We start from the raw sequence: 16,401 nt of genomic DNA, 5'->3' as shown, positions 1-16,401 counted from the left end.
GGGTTTAATTGCTGACTGTTCCTGATACATTATTACATTCATTCTTTACTTTGCTGCACACTTTTTCTATGCAAAGGCATTTCATTTACCTTTATTTTAAATCTGAACAATGTAAACAATAGACATCTTCACCATTTAGAAAATAGAAAAGAGAAGGTTGAAAGTTCAAACAGTGAAGTTTGTGATCACCAGGAAAGAGAAAGCACTAAAGGAGGCATAGCCTACATTTTTATTGCAAAACTTTGTTTTCACTAATCTTGAGAGATAGACAAAGGTCAAAGAGGGCGAATAATACTCAATATTTGAATACATAATGGCCCAATTAGTATACCTGTGTTTCCGTGATAACACGCTCAGCGAACCCTTCTCGAACTTGATTGATATGAAATACGATCACCAGATCAAGGTATCAAAACCATCGTTCAAGTTGCCAGAGTTTGAAAAGGTGAAGCAATTGATTGAAATTTGCAATGAGTTGAAAAGAACTTACAAGAAAGAACCAAATGGAGGTTCGCCCCAGTTGTTCCACTTGGCTTTGGAACAACTTCGTGTATTGAACAGAATATATGAGAACAGGACGAATTGGATGACGGAGTTGTTATACCAGAGTGGAGAACAACTGTATGCCATTGCCAATAAGCTAGATGAGATCCAAAACAAGCTGGACGGACCAGAAGATACCGGAGATGGAGATGAGGAAGAATCCTATTTGATTCAGGCAGGGAGAGTGATGCATATGACGTTAAACATATGTTTCAAAGATCGTAACGAAAGAGTGGATGAAAATAGGAAAATCGGTGTTTTCTACATTGGTACATTGTTGTTCAAGTTGTACAACCGGATCAAAGCGTATGGATTATTGAACAACATGTGTAAAGTGTTCGAATCTCATTTCAATGAAATCGGACCGTACCTTTCTCGAATCAATAATGATTTAATTGTCATTCGATTCAAATTTTACATGGGGCTATACTACGGGTATGAGAAGAATAACTACGCATTGGGATTCAAATGGCTGCAAGAGACTTTTGACATCTGTACCTTGTATGAGAGCATACCTTCCACGTACAAGGTAAGAAGCCAAGTGCTAATATATCTAATTCCAATGAGGATATTACATTTAAGACATTATCCAAGGTTAGCACCGTTAAGACGGACATACCCATCAGTGGCTAAAATATACACCATGTTGGTGAAAAGTTTATGCACTGGCAACTTGAAACTCTATGAGAAATTTATTGAAGACAATGAGTTTTACCTAGTCAAGAGGAACTTATACGTTACTGTCCTCAAGATGAAGGAACTAGTGGAATTGAAACTTGTGAAAAAAGCTTGGATCTTGAATGGAGGTAACACTAAGGTACCATTAGACATGTTGGCAAAAGCATTTCAAATATCACGAGGAACACCATGTCACGTGACAGAAAATGTTGCCCCAAACCATGATCAAGAACTCGATGAGCTGGAATGTATCCTTGCAACTTTGATTTCGAAGAATTACATCAAAGGATACCTATCGCATTCTCACAGGGTTATGATGACGAGTAAGACACCCTTCCCCGGATTAGCTAAGCCATTGGAAAGGTGAAAGGCTATGTATCGGGTCCCTCGGGACCCCTCGGGGGCTTCTCGCCTCGGGACTACGTCCCGAGGAAAGCACCCGGAAGTCCCTTTGGAGGGGCCGCTGGCGCATATAGACTCCGGCCCTTGAGATGTTCTATGTTCCGGGTAGTGGGAATCTTCCTTATACATGAAAATGCCCCTCTTCCACGTGACACATTCCGGTCATCCTGTTTCTGACTCACAAGGAAAGACAAAACCCAAAAAAGCCACCCCACGCCCACGCTTCCCGGGCGCGCTTTGAAGTCCGATCGCTGCATGGAAATTTTTTTCTCCCTACAACGAACATCCCGGGTAACATTGTTATCAGGAGGCAGACGAATCACAGTGCCTAAACCAGATTCCCCGGTCACACAAAATGACCAGTTCAGTGACGCACACCTAGATCAACGTGGTATTTCCGGTTGCCTGTTTTACAAGCGAAAGAAGACACCCTTCCACTACCAACTTTACTAAGAGAAATTGACAGAACTAAACGGTTTTCCTTCTATATCCATGCGTAAGGATGTGAAGTTTCCGTGAAAGAGCTGAGGCTGTGGAAGACTTGATAGAAAGTTCCGAAAACGCTTGCTTTGCGCATGAGTCGCACTGGACTTGTCATATTTTCTTGTTCATTCGCCAGGTCATCTATCCATGACGTTGTTTCATGACTATTTGTTTTCCTACTGAATCGATGACTTATTGTTCTATTTTTTTGCTGGAGCATTAGTAAAGAGCTTATTGTGGGAAGTTGTGAGAGTTATTGATCTCAGCGCCCGGGGCATGGTTTGGAACAAGATTGCAACTTATGAAGGAAAAAAGTATATAAGCATGGTGCATCGAGATATTGAATTCAGTTGATACTCGGTTGATTGTGTAATATCTGTATTATATATATATTATACTAGATTACATAACAAACCACAGACAAACTAATAGTTTATCGAACATACCAACCAACCCACTAACACACAAATCACAAATACAAGAAAAATGGCTTTCCTAGTTTTAACCTCTGAGGCTTCCAAACCATTCGTTATCCCATCTCTTTCACCAGTTTCTGAGCCATCTTCAAGAAAGAACTCTACTTCTTCTGACAAGCATGAATCTCTGCTATAGGTATCGTGATTTAAGGGTTTGTTTTTGAAAAGTGAGAATAATCACTCAATCATCCACACAACCATACAATAAATATATCATACCCCATGCATTTTACAAGATTAAACTGGTTTTAATTTTCTGATAGTGGAATTTTTGACTATCAACCCTGCTTACGTTCACTACTTGTAACGAACACCTATCTTTTTTCAATAATATATTATACTACCATATATTATTATATTTCTCTCACTCTATATTATATGCATTTTACCAATTCAATATCATTTTTCCTGTTATAATATTAATATTTACTATTAGTTTCATGAATTCGACTTTAACATTAGACCTATATACAGATTTAGAAAAAAAACAGTTAAAACGAATGATATGTACTCACATTATGTAGTATTCTTATGGGTAGAATTCCTTGTACTTCTTGTAGTAGTACCAAGTACCCAGACCACCAAGAACAGTCAACACCACTGGCACTGGTTTCTTGAATCTGCCTGGGATACCTCTGGCGATACCGGTGACTAGCATCACACTGGACGCACCTAATGCGATTTCTAACCCGTTGTCAGCATTGTTCTTCAAAAGGTATCCAGCGTACCCGTAAATACCACCGAAGGTCAACCCGGCAACCAACGATGGAACACTTCCCTTACGGATGTAACCCATGGTACCACCAATGGTGGCTAGAGCAGCTAAAGCAAAACTTGGATGGTCCATTGTAATTGTTATCTTTGTGAATATTAGATGAACTCTGTCGGTGAGAACTAGACTGGGTTGTGCTATATAAATTGTGAGGTGTATTTAGTTTGAACATGTCTATCATGATGATGGTCATTGCATTTGTAATTTTGTTTTCACTTTTATCTCTGAATTTCATACAGGGAAAGCAAAGAAAAGGGATTGGATCGGGGTTCGACAGTCACGTGACTAAAAAAGGTCTCCTTTCCCAGGCGCTGGACAGCGTCAGTATGAGTTTTTTTTATGGCCAAAACCTCATTAGATACTGATTTGAGGTTTCAAGATGAACCACAACCAGACAAATATTGACTGAGATACTGGAGGTTCTCATGCCAGCGGGAAATTTAGTACAGGATTGCTAAAAGAAAACGTTGTTTCAGTCAAGGGTTTTATGTATATAAAGGTTTGTAATTGGTAGTTTTAACGCTTGGTACAACTGTTTTGCAGAAAAACTCGGTGCAGTGATAAGAGTGAGTAAAGATAAGCTCTCTTCCTTGGTGTAGTTTTCGAGTTTGTATTTGTGTACCACTGATGGGAGAGTTACCATATAAGATCCAGGAATTGAAATTGAGAAGAATCGAAGAATTGAATAATAAATTAAGAAATGAGCTAGCAAGGGAAAGAATGACTGCGTCAAATGCTTGTTTGTCCATAATCGACTATACCTCAACCCATAAGGATTACGCTGTTCCAGAAGTATGGGGTTACCCAATGGTTGGTGAAAACCCATATAATAATACTATGAGGAAGAACAATTTTGCTAGATCTCACGAGGAAACGAGTGCCTGTTGTACCATAATGTGATGATAAAAATATTGCTGCCGTATACTCTCTATGCTTATTAGTTACATATATATTTAGATAAAACGAAATGCGAATGCAACAATATTAGATCTTATTCTTTCAATTGACACATACGGAGGGTAAACGATTCCCTCACTTCATCCCAATTGTTTCTCCTCTTTGTTCAACGTTACTTTGTTCATTTTCAAAGATGGATCGATATTACCGTTCTCGTCAGTGCATCCACAGTCGTAATCTTCTAAGATTGTGTTACAATCGTACCTTGGTTTTTCAAGATGATCGTTCACTAGATTATGAATATGACAGCCCCATAAAGCAGCAGTGGTTCTACTGGCTACTTGTGGTGGGTATTTCTTCAACATCTTGACGAAATGGTAAGAACATTCGCCACATGGATATAACTCCGCATATAGGTAAAGAAATTCACGTAGTTTCGTTTTCTCTTGCTCTGTAGGCTCGTCGGGAAATCTGGCTAAAAGAGTGTGGAAATATTTCCATGAAGCCCGCCCCAAAGCCTTTTTCGCCTCCTGATCAGGCATCTTCGGCATAATCGTACCTGATGCATCATCGTTCTTCGCGTTCGCACTTAGTCCTCCAAACAGATCGGATTTGGTACCACCCAACGATGGTGACCCCTCAATAGGTAGCTGGCTATTAGAAAATGTAAACCATAGCAAGCCTATCATTAGAAGCGTAGTTATTGTAACGATCCGCTGCTTATGCAGTCCTACCTTTAGCTTGATTGACATATCCGTTGTTCAATCTGATCAAGGAAAGTATGCTTTTAGAAATAATAGAGAATAGCAGAGGGATAACAACTCTGTAAGGTGTATGTACGGCTCCTCGGTAGATAACTTTGTTCCCATATTGTTACACTAAGGTGTCAATCACGTATTAATACATTCCTTACTACTTTTACGATCTTCCAATATTTTTCGACTGTAACCTTTTTTCTATTGATATTGAGATTTATAAGAATCAATATTCCAGCATGCAAGACATCTCTTAATTGAAGATTTGTGGTGGAAAGGAAACGTTGCAAAAAGGACTACGATCATTGTTTCAGCCCCTGATAAAACTTCAAACTAATTAATATTCCCACTGGATTACAAGCGTTGAACGTCATTTTGTTCTCACGCTAATAGCCAAGAAAATTTGCATAGGGATTAATTTCACTAGTTTTATTATACGACAGGAATCTGAGCGATCAGGGGAAATACACATGCCAAAATGAGTGATAAGAGTCAGCCTCAGAACAATGCCAGGAACAGAAGATCTCTTGGGAGCGGTATTCCTATGATACAGGTTAACCAGGCTCGTGAAATGTTTCAGGCTACGGTAAGGGCGCGTCACCCCGGCAATCCGCAGCAGCCAAGAGAAACCGAGATACAAAGTTCTATGATGCGCACGACCAATACTACTGTCGGTGGTACCACCACGAACTCAAGTTTCCAAGATACACAGTCGGTTACAGTAGCCACTAGCATGCCCAAACCGAGCTCCAAGCGCTCTCACGAACATGATCATAAGCACACTCATACACACCCACATAGATCGAATAATCCGAATAATCCAAATTGTGGCCATTGCGGTACAGTCATTGTTCCATCCCCTGTAGCCACAATACCAGCGAAAGATGACCCATCTGTAAGTGTAGGTGATTGGACTATCACCACGACGAAGAGGCCTATTCTTTCTAGTGATGAGATCGACGATTGGACTGAGAAATTGAAGTTCCCAATCCCAGAAATGATTTTTGGTCATTCCAGCGTTGAATTGAAGAACACCAAGACTCATTGGTGCATACGATTCAATCCGTTCCATGCACTTAGTCAAGTAAAACTTGGGGATTCTGGGTTAAGAGTGTCATATTCCGAGAAATGGATCAATTCCAAACTTAAGAATAGTCAAGTGACAAACACAGAGGAAGGATTACAATTCGGAAAACATTGGGATTGGTCCTATACGACTTTATACAATGGGACTGTGTCAGAAGATAGTGAATACAAGTTTGTTGTGGATAACCAGTATCAGCTTCCAATAGAAAAATTAACAAGAAGAGATCCCATTTTATTCTATGATGATTTCATTCTATTTGAAGATGAATTGGCAGACAACGGTATCAGTATGCTTTCGATAAAACTTAGGGTAATGGCAGAGAGACTTCTTTTATTATGCAGATTCTTCCTAAGAGTCGATGAGGTCTTGTTTAAAATCATTGATACAAGAATATATGTCGAATTCAATGAGGACCTTGTTGTACGGGAATGGAAATATATGGAGGATGATTACAAGACAGTATTGAATAAATGTAGATTAAATTCAAACGATCCTAAGAAATCTTTGAGAGACAGCAACTGGGTTGCGTCTGTATTACCTTTGAAGGAGCGCGTATGTGAAGTATTGAGGAAAAAAGAAGATATAGAAGAAGTTGTCGAATAAGCACTCACCGCTACTGTCGAATTGACAGCACTTTTGGAAAATTCAAGAAAGAGTTGATTTGCTCATTCATGAATCTACCTATTTAATTATGTTACCCAAAAGGAATAATATACAAATCTCGTAATACATGTGATAATATTATATACACACTATTCAAGTTTCTGAATCCAAAAGGTATCTGGATACGTTAGTGATTTCTCTGTTATCATTATTTTGCTGAAGTTCTTGCAATTTTCTTACAGCTAATTGAGTTAATTCAGGTTTTTTATTCAGTTTCTGAGATGTCTTCAATACAATACCCCAACCTTTCACGTAGGCTTCTGCCAACTCAACAGATCTCAACGCATTTGATAAACTTGATTGCAAAGCAGCTTCAGGGTCAGAATCTGATTGAGACTTCAAGTAATGCAAATAAGCTAATTGACCAAATGCTTCATAACTGAACGGCACCCCAATTATGACTTCTTCCATGCAATATATTGCTTGACGTAGGTCCCCAGCCTCCTGGTATTCTTGCGAAAGTAACGACCATATTTCTGCATCTAGAGGAAACTTCTCAACCAGATCCAGTAGTTCTTTTACCCATTTTTCTTTACTCATCGAAGGTCTCTCTATCGCAAGTAGCCTTTTCTTCATCTGTACGTAGTCTTCTGAATCAGTAGCTATTTCCAGCTGATTCTTGATCAAATCCTCGATATATTTCTTAGCCGCATCATCGGATCGAGTGACCTGTATTAACATAGAGTGCATCACATGAATTCTTGGAGAATCGTCACCTAGACGATCTGTCACAGTTTTGTACAATGTTTCAGCCTCTGTGTCTTCACCACGAACAAGACAAAGATAAAACAATAATTCGACCATTGAGAAATAACTAATTTCGTCAAGCCCATTTAACCCAGCATCTATCAAAAGTTTCGTTTCCTTATAAGCCAAATCAATTTCTTTAGGTGGCAGAATGGCCCATGCGCCAGTCTTATGGATTGCCAGTAATTTGTTCTTAAGTAAATCCATGATATGAACAAAGTTAGATTTCGACCCTAAGATGTATGTGAGATTCGAGCACAATTTCAACACAGTAAATTACTCACTAAATTCCACGAGCAGTAATTGTATTGAAGGTATTCAAACATTTAACACCACCATACGTATCTCACCCATGTTATACCCTGTAATATGTCTCTTACAGAACCGATGCTTAAACAATCACAGAGCCAAATGAATCGTTGGAGCTAAAGCACGTGACACATGCTCCGTTTCGACATGTATTTTCATATCACCATAAACGACGAAAATTTTTCAGGAATCAAGGCCTCAGTATCTGATTGCCACACGCGAAGAGTTGAAGTTGAACTTCTAAGAGATGAGATGAACTTCTTCCATATACATGATTCAAGAAGGCGTTAATGACCCCGTTTTACAGTCCAATACAGGATCAGTTCGAACTTACTTTTAAAAGTTTTTGTGTTTTCCAGACTTGAAGAACGTCAAAGACACGGTGGTAGCAGAAACAAGTGACTAGAGATTAGTAACAGTAGCCGAAGATGTCAATCAATATTTGCAGAGACAACAATGACCCTTTCTACCGTTATAAAATGCCTCCAATTCAGGCTAAGATTGAAGGTAGAGGTAATGGTATCAAAACTGTTGTTATGAATACCATGGATGTTGCCCGTGCTTTAAACAGACCAGCTCCATACATCATCAAATATTTCGGGTTTGAATTGGGTGCCCAAACTGCTATCAATGTTGAAAATGATCGTTACATTGTCAATGGTGCTCATCAACCAGCCAAATTACAGGACGTATTGGATGGTTTCATCACTAAGTTTGTCCTTTGTGGATCCTGTAAGAATCCTGAAACTGAAATTGTTATCACTAAAGATGGTGATTTGGTTAGAGACTGTAAAGCTTGTGGTAAGAGAACCCCTATGGATTTGAGACATAAGTTGTCCTCGTTCGTCTTAAAGAACCCTCCTGACAGTATGAACGGTTCCAAGAAAAAGAAGAAGGCTGCCACTGCGTCTGCTAATGTCAGAGGTGGTGGTCTTTCTATTAGTGATATCGCTCAAGGTAAATCCCAAGCTGAAGCTGGTGACGATGCCGAAGAAAACGATTCCGATGATGATGAATTGGCCAGACAAATTAATGCCGCTGCCTCTAACTTGGCTACCATTGAAGTCAAGGATGAGGACTGGGCCGTTGATATGTCTGAAGAAGCCATCAGAGCTCGTGCGAAAGAATTACAAGGTGAAGCTGACAAAGAAACTGGCGAATTCTCCAAGTTGGAAGAATTTGGTGAATGGGTACTACATGAAGAAGAACTACCTACCGATATTGAATTATACAAAAAGATTGCAGAACTCGAGCTTCTGGAAGATCCAAAGGTTGCTGCAGTTCTGGCCCAAGTTCTTTTCGATGAAGATATCGTATCGGATATCTCTGAACATACTGCGTTCTTGCAAAAATTATTGAAGGACGAAGACTTCGAAAAGAACTTTTTGGGTGGTATTGAAAGATTCCTTGGACTTGATCACCAAGAATTGATCCCATTACTACCAAAGATCTTGGTCCAATTATACAACAACGACATCATTTCCGAAGAAGAGATTATCAGCTTCGGTACCAAATGCTCTAAGAAGTTTGTACCAAAGGATGTTTCTAAGAAGGTTCGTAGAGCTGCCAAGCCATTCATCACTTGGTTGAAAACTGCCGAAGAAGATGATGAGGATTCGGAATAAAGAAAATCATGATCTTATAAGAAAATGGTCAAAGTTCAAATACTATTCAAATTTTAACCAGATTTTTCGGTGTTTCGTTTTCTATTTATCATCCTAACCATCTCCTTGTTTTGCATTAACAGAATAAATATCATTTTCATTTTATCAAGAGCGAACTAAATCTCTTCAATATTTATCCTTTAGCTCTGTAAAATACTGTATGTATACTATCATATATACGCATATGTTTAATACATTCATGACCTTGCGCATACATCATTAGCGGCTCAAGAATGGCACTGATAGGTGCGCCGTGCCGACCTGCCCTTGTCTTCTTATAACCTATTTATTGTCTTTCAATATTCAGCTGTGATGATCCTTTTCTCTCTTTTGTTTACACTTTCGTGGAAAAAGAAGACACAATTTGAGATCAAATCATATTTACATCCTGAATGGACAAGAAGAATACTAGGTCCTGTCAAAAGAGAAGAATAGGGTGCGAATCTTGTTGGAAGAAGAGTAAAAATACACTTTCATCAGACGGTTTCATTACATGAATGATCTGTAGGTTTGATTTCTATGGCGTACTGTAACAATGAATGATTCCAACCTCTCGTCTGCAATGGATCTTTCATTCCTGTCAGAGGAATCGAGTTTGCAGCAAATAGGCTCTTTGAACACGCCTAAATTGCCCAAAGCAGAAAAGCGTAAACGTGGTAGACCGAGAACTAAACCTGTTGTACCGGTTGAATTAGATGCAAATGGAAATCCAATCAAAAAACAACGAGGACGACCACGAAAGAACCCAACCACAGAAGCTCGTAAAAGCGCCAAAAAAGAACCTATATTGGATGAAAATGGTCTTCCGGTAAAGAAACGGCGAGGAAGGCCTAGAAAATCTCTAATTGATCCAACTAATATATCTTTTACTTCAGAATCTAAGAAGAATACTACCACTGATAATAATAACAATATCCAGGACACATCAGGAGGTATTCCAAAAGCTTCGAGAGCTAAGCATTCTCACAATGTTCTTCCAATTCCAATTCAGCCAAAGAAACGAGGACGACCCAAGAAAACTGAATCGATTGTGAGCGTAAGGACAGAACAATTGCATGAAGATATGAACTACTCAAATGATATGAAACTTAAGATTGAAAAGATCCTACATAAGAAAGATAACTACCCAAATCTAATCTCTTCCAGAGATACCTTTGATCCTAAAAAGTCGTCACACCGGAGTGACGTGAGTGAACTTGAATCTTCCCCGGTTAAAGATAATAGCCAACGAAAAAGTATACATTGTGCGTCAAGTAGTATTGCGGGAGTGACGGACAGCATTTCAGCGTATAGTAGCAAAGGTTCAACATCATTATCATCAGATGACTCTTATAAACCTGAAGTTGACCCGCTCGAAAAAGTACAATCAGATCATCGAGCAGATAAGGGCCGAATAGAGTTTGGTGATAACACAGCATCTGATCAACTTCAAAGAGGCACTGACAGCGCAATTCAGACACAAGCACCTCGGAAAAGAGGAAGACCAAAAAAATTACGAGATGAGACTGCGGAGCCAAAGATAAAAAGACCCAGAGGGCGTCCACCAAAGGACAAAGACAATAAAGATAAAAATCAATCTGCTTCTAACACCGAAAAGTTACCTGAAAATCAATGGACACTAAATGACATTATAAGTTGCAGAATGCAACAAAAGGATCAATTAGAAGCTTCTCCAAAGAAAAAAATAAAACTTGCGAAGACAGCAGCTCAATTAGGGATTAATGACTCCAAGGGTTCCCAGGTGGGAGAAACTTCATTTATGCAATCTGTTGAAAAGAATAAAGATGTTTTCTTAGACTTTAAGAAGAACAAAGAAAAAGCCACAAAACCCAACACAATCTTGGATGACAGTTATGATGTCTTCAGTTTTGACAACAATGGAACGAGCAACTTTGTGATACCTGAAGAGGCGTTCCCTGCTCAGAGCAGTAAAAAGAATAAAACCGAAAAATCAAGCCCAATGAAGCCTTTAAAAGAGCAACTGGAACTTATTGATACTGATATAGCATTCAGCGATGAAAGTGAAAATGATAGTGATTACTCTCCCAATGACAACCAGGACGGAGTTCATTCATCACCTGTTCAAAGTTTACCAGATCGTGAACGAGATTTGCTTCGGCCTAAGCAGAATCCAATAGATGAGCCAGAACTCGCCAATGACGTTTCAAGAGCTCAAAATAGAATGGAACAGGGTGCCGATATTAGCAATGAGCTAGTCGAAAGTCACGCTAACAATTTGGGTGCGGATAACACGGAGCGAAGAACTTCAAACCGATTATCAGATGAATGGTCTTTATCTTTAACATTCCAAGATGTCAACGGGCAAGGAACACCAGATGTATCGCCCTCCAACAAGCCAAAAGTATCTTTCGCACCATTTCCCTCCTCACCAGACGTGGACACTAAAGCTGTCATTAACAATTCTAACCATTCTACGGATCACCCACATCTGGATCAAAAATACCAAGATGCAGAATCAATAACGCAGACCACTCCTATTGAAAGCCTACCAAAATGGAACGTATTACATAACAGTGAGCTAACTTCCTTGAGTGAGGATGTCTTAACACTTAATAAGTATTTCAGCGATCTGTTATTGTACATGAATAGAATTGATGCTTCATTGGCTTCTGATTTAACGGGTGAGCTGACTTTTTTCATAAACAGCATGCCTAATGAGGAGCTTGCCCTGAACTTCAAGAACTGGATTGATCAGAAAGGAAAGGAGATTTTTGAATCTTTTGAAACCACCATTAATACAAAAATAGAGACATTACAACGACAATTCTCAACAGCAAAGGAATTCATACAGCAAATCGATGACGACTCCGTCTTGCTTGAGTTTGCTAATAGGTTTAATATTGACTTCTGACGAAATACGTCAACTACATAAAAACAGAGACACAAACATAGGGGTTTCTACATATATCGATTGACCAAACAACGGCGTCGAAAAATTGTATTAGTATTATTAGTATTATAATTGTTATCATTATCATCGACACTACGATCATATTTCTCCGTGCTAATTTCTTCACTTAACTTGAGTTACTCCTCAATGATTTGATCATCCGGAGTTTCTCTATTCTGTTCGTTTCCGGGAGGTAAGAAGAGCCTCAAATCTATATTATTATCATTGTTATCAGTTTCTTCAGCCACAGTTCCTCCTGGTGGTAATAGCATATTGACACCCATGTCAATATCTCCCTCTCCGTCAGGAAGATCATTAGCAGCCTCTCTGTCCCATGTTTCCCTGGCACGTTGTAAAACCAATTCTCTTTGACGGGTAAGTACTGTCAAACTTTCCTTCACGTAAATTCTCAACACTAAAGCTGTAATCTTAAAATTTCTCATTAAATCCTTGAAGCAAGGTGACCACCACTTTTTCCACAGCACAAATCCTAAGAGGTCTTTTGGCTCTTCTGAAGCTTTAATTCTCTGATATATTTCTGAGATATATCTGTTTAAATCGACGAATGTTATGTAAATCGAAGACATTTCTGCAATTAACGTACCACAATATTGGAATTGGATCCTGCATAAACTGGCGACATTGACTTCAAAATCTAACACACGATTCAATATTTTACGGAATTTCCTTATAACATCAGCGAGTTCATTATTAATATTAGAAGAAGCCGGTGGTGCAACCGTAACATATCTATCCGTAAACCTTGGATCAAGCGGATTATCGTAAAAAGATCGGTCGAAATCTTCCAGTGCAGTAAGATCAGCAGAGCTTACAACATGCTCATCTTCAGAAGTTATCAGCATGGATGAGAATACATGGTCAAGATGAGCAAATTCAATTTGGTTAAAAGGCTCATTAGCGAAATTGAAGACTGCAGAAGCTGCAAACAATGCGGCAGAATCAAGATCGGCGTTATGGGATAACCTTTCAAGATCCTCATCTTCAATAGTGTCAGACTGTATTGCGTTTTTGTTTTTTAAAAAGCTGATGAAAATTTCGTCAGATTTGGTGCTAGGTCCATCGGTAGGTTCATGAATACCCATTAAATGATGACGCAACTTATGAACGCCCTTTCCGGAAAATACACAGAATATCTGCCTTTGATTAGCGGTAAATTCACTGGGGGGAGAACGACAAAACTGCGTGATATCGGGACGAAGAAAAGATGGAACTGCAGTTAGCGATAAGTGCGATAACTTGGGGCATGCCATCAACAATTCATATATAGGATAGATCGTTAGACTGGTACAGTAAGATAGATGGACTCTCTCTAACGTGTCATTCCTTCCGCGAATGCTTATCATTGTTAAAAGTCCCTCATCTGTAATCTGAGAGCACTTAACCATACCTATTCTTTTAAGTTTGGGCAACTCAGCGAGTTCGTAAAGGGTTTTGTTTGTCAAATTGGTGCAACAAGCAAAATCGATATATTGAATCTTGGGGCAATTGCTTACTAAAACCCTGACACCTTCATCTGAAATATTGAAACAGTGACCAAAATGCATTGTCTGTATATTTTTTCCCAATCTTGCCAACGACTTTAGAGCGGAATCTGTGATACGGCTGCATTTCCCCAAAAATAAGTTTCTTAGCTTGGGTGCTAAAGTAACAAGTTTATCAATTGTCTTGTCCGTGATGTTTTCGCAACCAGAGAAGTCGACTAGTCTTAATGCAGGTAATCCCATGGTTTCCTGAGAAACCGCCAACATAAACTCATCGGTGATGTTCGTGTTATGCGTGACTCTGATTTCTCTTAATTGAGGTAAAGAGGTGAATAGCGTAACCAAGCCATGATTATCAATATTCGGTGTTGACGTTAAATCCACCTCTACGAGAAATGGACAACATTTGACCATTTTCATCACCAAATCATTTTCAATAGATTGATTAAAAGTTATTTTGACACGTTTTAACATCGGCGCGTGAGTGATAAAATTCGAGATAGCATTAGGTGAGACATCGTTTGAATGAGGAACATAAAGTCCCTGAATCCTCTCACAATCCGATGCTAATACTTCAAACAAATCATCTCTAATGTGATGAATACCAGTTATGTCGACACTTTGTAAATATTGACAACCCTTTAAAACTTTTGCCACAGATTTGGTTGTAATATATTTACAGAAAACCAAAGTAAGTCTTTCAAGGTTAGGACACCCAATGAAATGTTCTAGTTTTCTATCTGTCATATAGTCACCAACGAATGAAAAATTTAAACGTTTTATCAAGCTCCTGTAATCAAATAGCGTCTCTTCCTTAGGCTTGCTCATGGTAATCAAAAAAGAATTCAATTGCTGCTGTTTATTGATATGGGGACGATAATATATGAGTTTTGCAATGACTTCAGCCCAAGCCTTAGAAACAGCCATTAAGGGAACAATATTGGCTTTTTGACTTTTTGCTTCTAAAACCATTGCTAGGATTTCATGAGGAAGATCAGATAACGGGAAAGTGTTCTTTGGTGTTTTGATTCTGGTATATAATGCATTATCTTTAGAAACCATTGAGAGCATCTGGGGCAACTGGCTTCTCACGTGATTAGACATAAACTTCCATTCCTCTTCTGAGACATGCATATCATATAAAGCCAAGTCCAATCCTCTTTTTGTCCAAGGAGAGTATTTCAAAAACAAATCGCGATAGTAATAAATAGGATTTGGTACGTTAGGGTTGGTATTCTTTCTTTTATAGTAGTCATGTATCGATCTCGCCATCCTTTTGATAATTTCCGAATATTTTTCTTGATAGGAATGTAGAGAATAGAGTTCCATTTCGATTGCCCTTAAAATAACTCTTTGCTGTTTCATAATTGTTGATTTTAGATGTTCAACAACTTCCGTCGACAAATTACTCTCCGCTAAAAATGCTGAATAGTTTAGGTCACGAAGTCGCTGGATTCCTAGCTGCAAAGACTCCTTAAGATAGTTTTTTCTTAATTCTATAATACCTAATGCAAATTTAAATCTGTATCTTGAAAGTTCGACAATTTCACTTAATGCTGTAGTGTCTTCTGGTGTAAGTTGGACTTGCTTCAGTAAGAAATCCAACAACGCTTCCTTTTCGGTCCAGTTAGAGCTGTCATCTAATGCTTCTTTTTGCATTTTGAGAACAAAATTCTCAATATTTTGTCTTGCCCTCATATCGATTTTGTGTTTATCAAAATATTCTTGTAATTGTTCAGAATCACCTTCGATCGGTGGTAATTTCCATCCTTCTTTTTCTATGTTTTCAAACAACTGTCTTAAATCATCTTCAATTTGTGCAATGCCACTAAGGGCGGATTTCCGCTCTCTAGCCAAAAATGGTCTTTGGTGTAAAGACAGTTTACTAGGATTCATGGTAGTAAACCAGTCAGCAGGCAGACCAGAAGATACATGAGCACTTTCCCTCGATAAGTTAGCTTCACGAGCAGCTCCCCGCGTCAATTCTTCGAAATGGTCAGCGGTATTATTATCTATATCAGTACTTCTTCTGTTATCTTCGTCAGTTCCTGTAGTATTCAGTATTTCACCGTCGATATTGTTATTACTATTATTATCGTTAGTTCCGTTATTGATCAGTTGATTTGATCTGAAAATATCAGAAAGGGTATCGTTTCCAAGAATGCTAAGATTCCTATTATTAAGAGCCTCCCAATTAAGCTCATTCTCATCCGTCAGCTCATCCACTCTTAACGGAATTGCATCCCTGCTGCCTGTCTGGCCCCTCCTGGCTTGTGCTCTTAAATTCCAAGCAGCGCCAGGACTGACCTGAAACTGCCATTCAGAATTATCGGATGCCGGTTGCTGTGGGTCCATTGTAGCGTAGCAATTTTAAGTATCACTCAAAATAGTACAAATACTTCCTTTTGAGTTTCATCTACTATTGGCTCCACTTAATTGGACCTGTATTTTATCACATAAAACGTTTAATCAGCAAGGAGAGAGCGGTTACCTTTTTTTGTGACATAGAAAT

The 16,401-nt window shown here is 38.8% G+C and overlaps 9 protein-coding genes across 9 annotated transcripts; 5 read left to right on the top strand and 4 right to left on the bottom strand.

Annotated features, from left to right (window-relative positions):
• Positions 1–313: 313 nt before the first annotated feature.
• Positions 314–1,588, top strand: KLLA0_E06227g (uncharacterized protein; the record flags this gene model as incomplete). Its single annotated transcript, XM_454228.1, has 1 exon — positions 314–1,588. The coding sequence occupies one exon, from the start codon at positions 314–316 to the stop codon at positions 1,586–1,588; it is 1,275 nt and encodes a 424-aa protein (XP_454228.1).
• Positions 1,589–3,111: 1,523 nt separating this feature from the next.
• Positions 3,112–3,429, bottom strand: TMH11 (Tmh11p; the record flags this gene model as incomplete). Its single annotated transcript, XM_454227.1, has 1 exon — positions 3,112–3,429. The coding sequence occupies one exon, from the start codon at positions 3,427–3,429 to the stop codon at positions 3,112–3,114; it is 318 nt and encodes a 105-aa protein (XP_454227.1).
• Positions 3,430–3,981: 552 nt separating this feature from the next.
• STE18 (Ste18p) lies at positions 3,982–4,254 on the top strand (the record flags this gene model as incomplete). Its single annotated transcript, XM_454225.1, has 1 exon — positions 3,982–4,254. The coding sequence occupies one exon, from the start codon at positions 3,982–3,984 to the stop codon at positions 4,252–4,254; it is 273 nt and encodes a 90-aa protein (XP_454225.1).
• A 137-nt stretch (positions 4,255–4,391) lies between these two features.
• Positions 4,392–5,003, bottom strand: ERV2 (flavin-linked sulfhydryl oxidase; the record flags this gene model as incomplete). Its single annotated transcript, XM_454224.1, has 1 exon — positions 4,392–5,003. One exon carries the CDS (start codon positions 5,001–5,003, stop codon positions 4,392–4,394), a length of 612 nt encoding a protein of 203 aa, XP_454224.1.
• A 481-nt stretch (positions 5,004–5,484) lies between these two features.
• On the top strand, positions 5,485–6,696 carry TIP41 (Tip41p; the record flags this gene model as incomplete). The annotated part of the gene is made up of 1 exon (XM_454223.1): positions 5,485–6,696. One exon carries the CDS (start codon positions 5,485–5,487, stop codon positions 6,694–6,696), a length of 1,212 nt encoding a protein of 403 aa, XP_454223.1.
• A 153-nt stretch (positions 6,697–6,849) lies between these two features.
• On the bottom strand, positions 6,850–7,710 carry EMC2 (Emc2p; the record flags this gene model as incomplete). The annotated part of the gene is made up of 1 exon (XM_454222.1): positions 6,850–7,710. The coding sequence occupies one exon, from the start codon at positions 7,708–7,710 to the stop codon at positions 6,850–6,852; it is 861 nt and encodes a 286-aa protein (XP_454222.1).
• A 530-nt stretch (positions 7,711–8,240) lies between these two features.
• On the top strand, positions 8,241–9,437 carry TIF5 (translation initiation factor eIF5; the record flags this gene model as incomplete). The annotated part of the gene is made up of 1 exon (XM_454221.1): positions 8,241–9,437. The coding sequence occupies one exon, from the start codon at positions 8,241–8,243 to the stop codon at positions 9,435–9,437; it is 1,197 nt and encodes a 398-aa protein (XP_454221.1).
• Positions 9,438–10,011: 574 nt separating this feature from the next.
• BIR1 (survivin) lies at positions 10,012–12,348 on the top strand (the record flags this gene model as incomplete). Its single annotated transcript, XM_454220.1, has 1 exon — positions 10,012–12,348. One exon carries the CDS (start codon positions 10,012–10,014, stop codon positions 12,346–12,348), a length of 2,337 nt encoding a protein of 778 aa, XP_454220.1.
• Positions 12,349–12,524: 176 nt separating this feature from the next.
• On the bottom strand, positions 12,525–16,244 carry GRR1 (SCF ubiquitin ligase complex subunit GRR1; the record flags this gene model as incomplete). Its single annotated transcript, XM_454219.1, has 1 exon — positions 12,525–16,244. One exon carries the CDS (start codon positions 16,242–16,244, stop codon positions 12,525–12,527), a length of 3,720 nt encoding a protein of 1,239 aa, XP_454219.1.
• Between the last annotated feature and the right edge of the window lie 157 nt (positions 16,245–16,401).

Source organism: Kluyveromyces lactis (genome assembly GCF_000002515.2).
Source record: "Kluyveromyces lactis strain NRRL Y-1140 chromosome E complete sequence".
NCBI classification, from domain to species: domain Eukaryota; kingdom Fungi; phylum Ascomycota; class Saccharomycetes; order Saccharomycetales; family Saccharomycetaceae; genus Kluyveromyces; species Kluyveromyces lactis.
The sequence above is the reverse complement of the archived record's forward strand: the minus strand, read 5'-3'. Positions and strand labels throughout refer to the sequence as shown.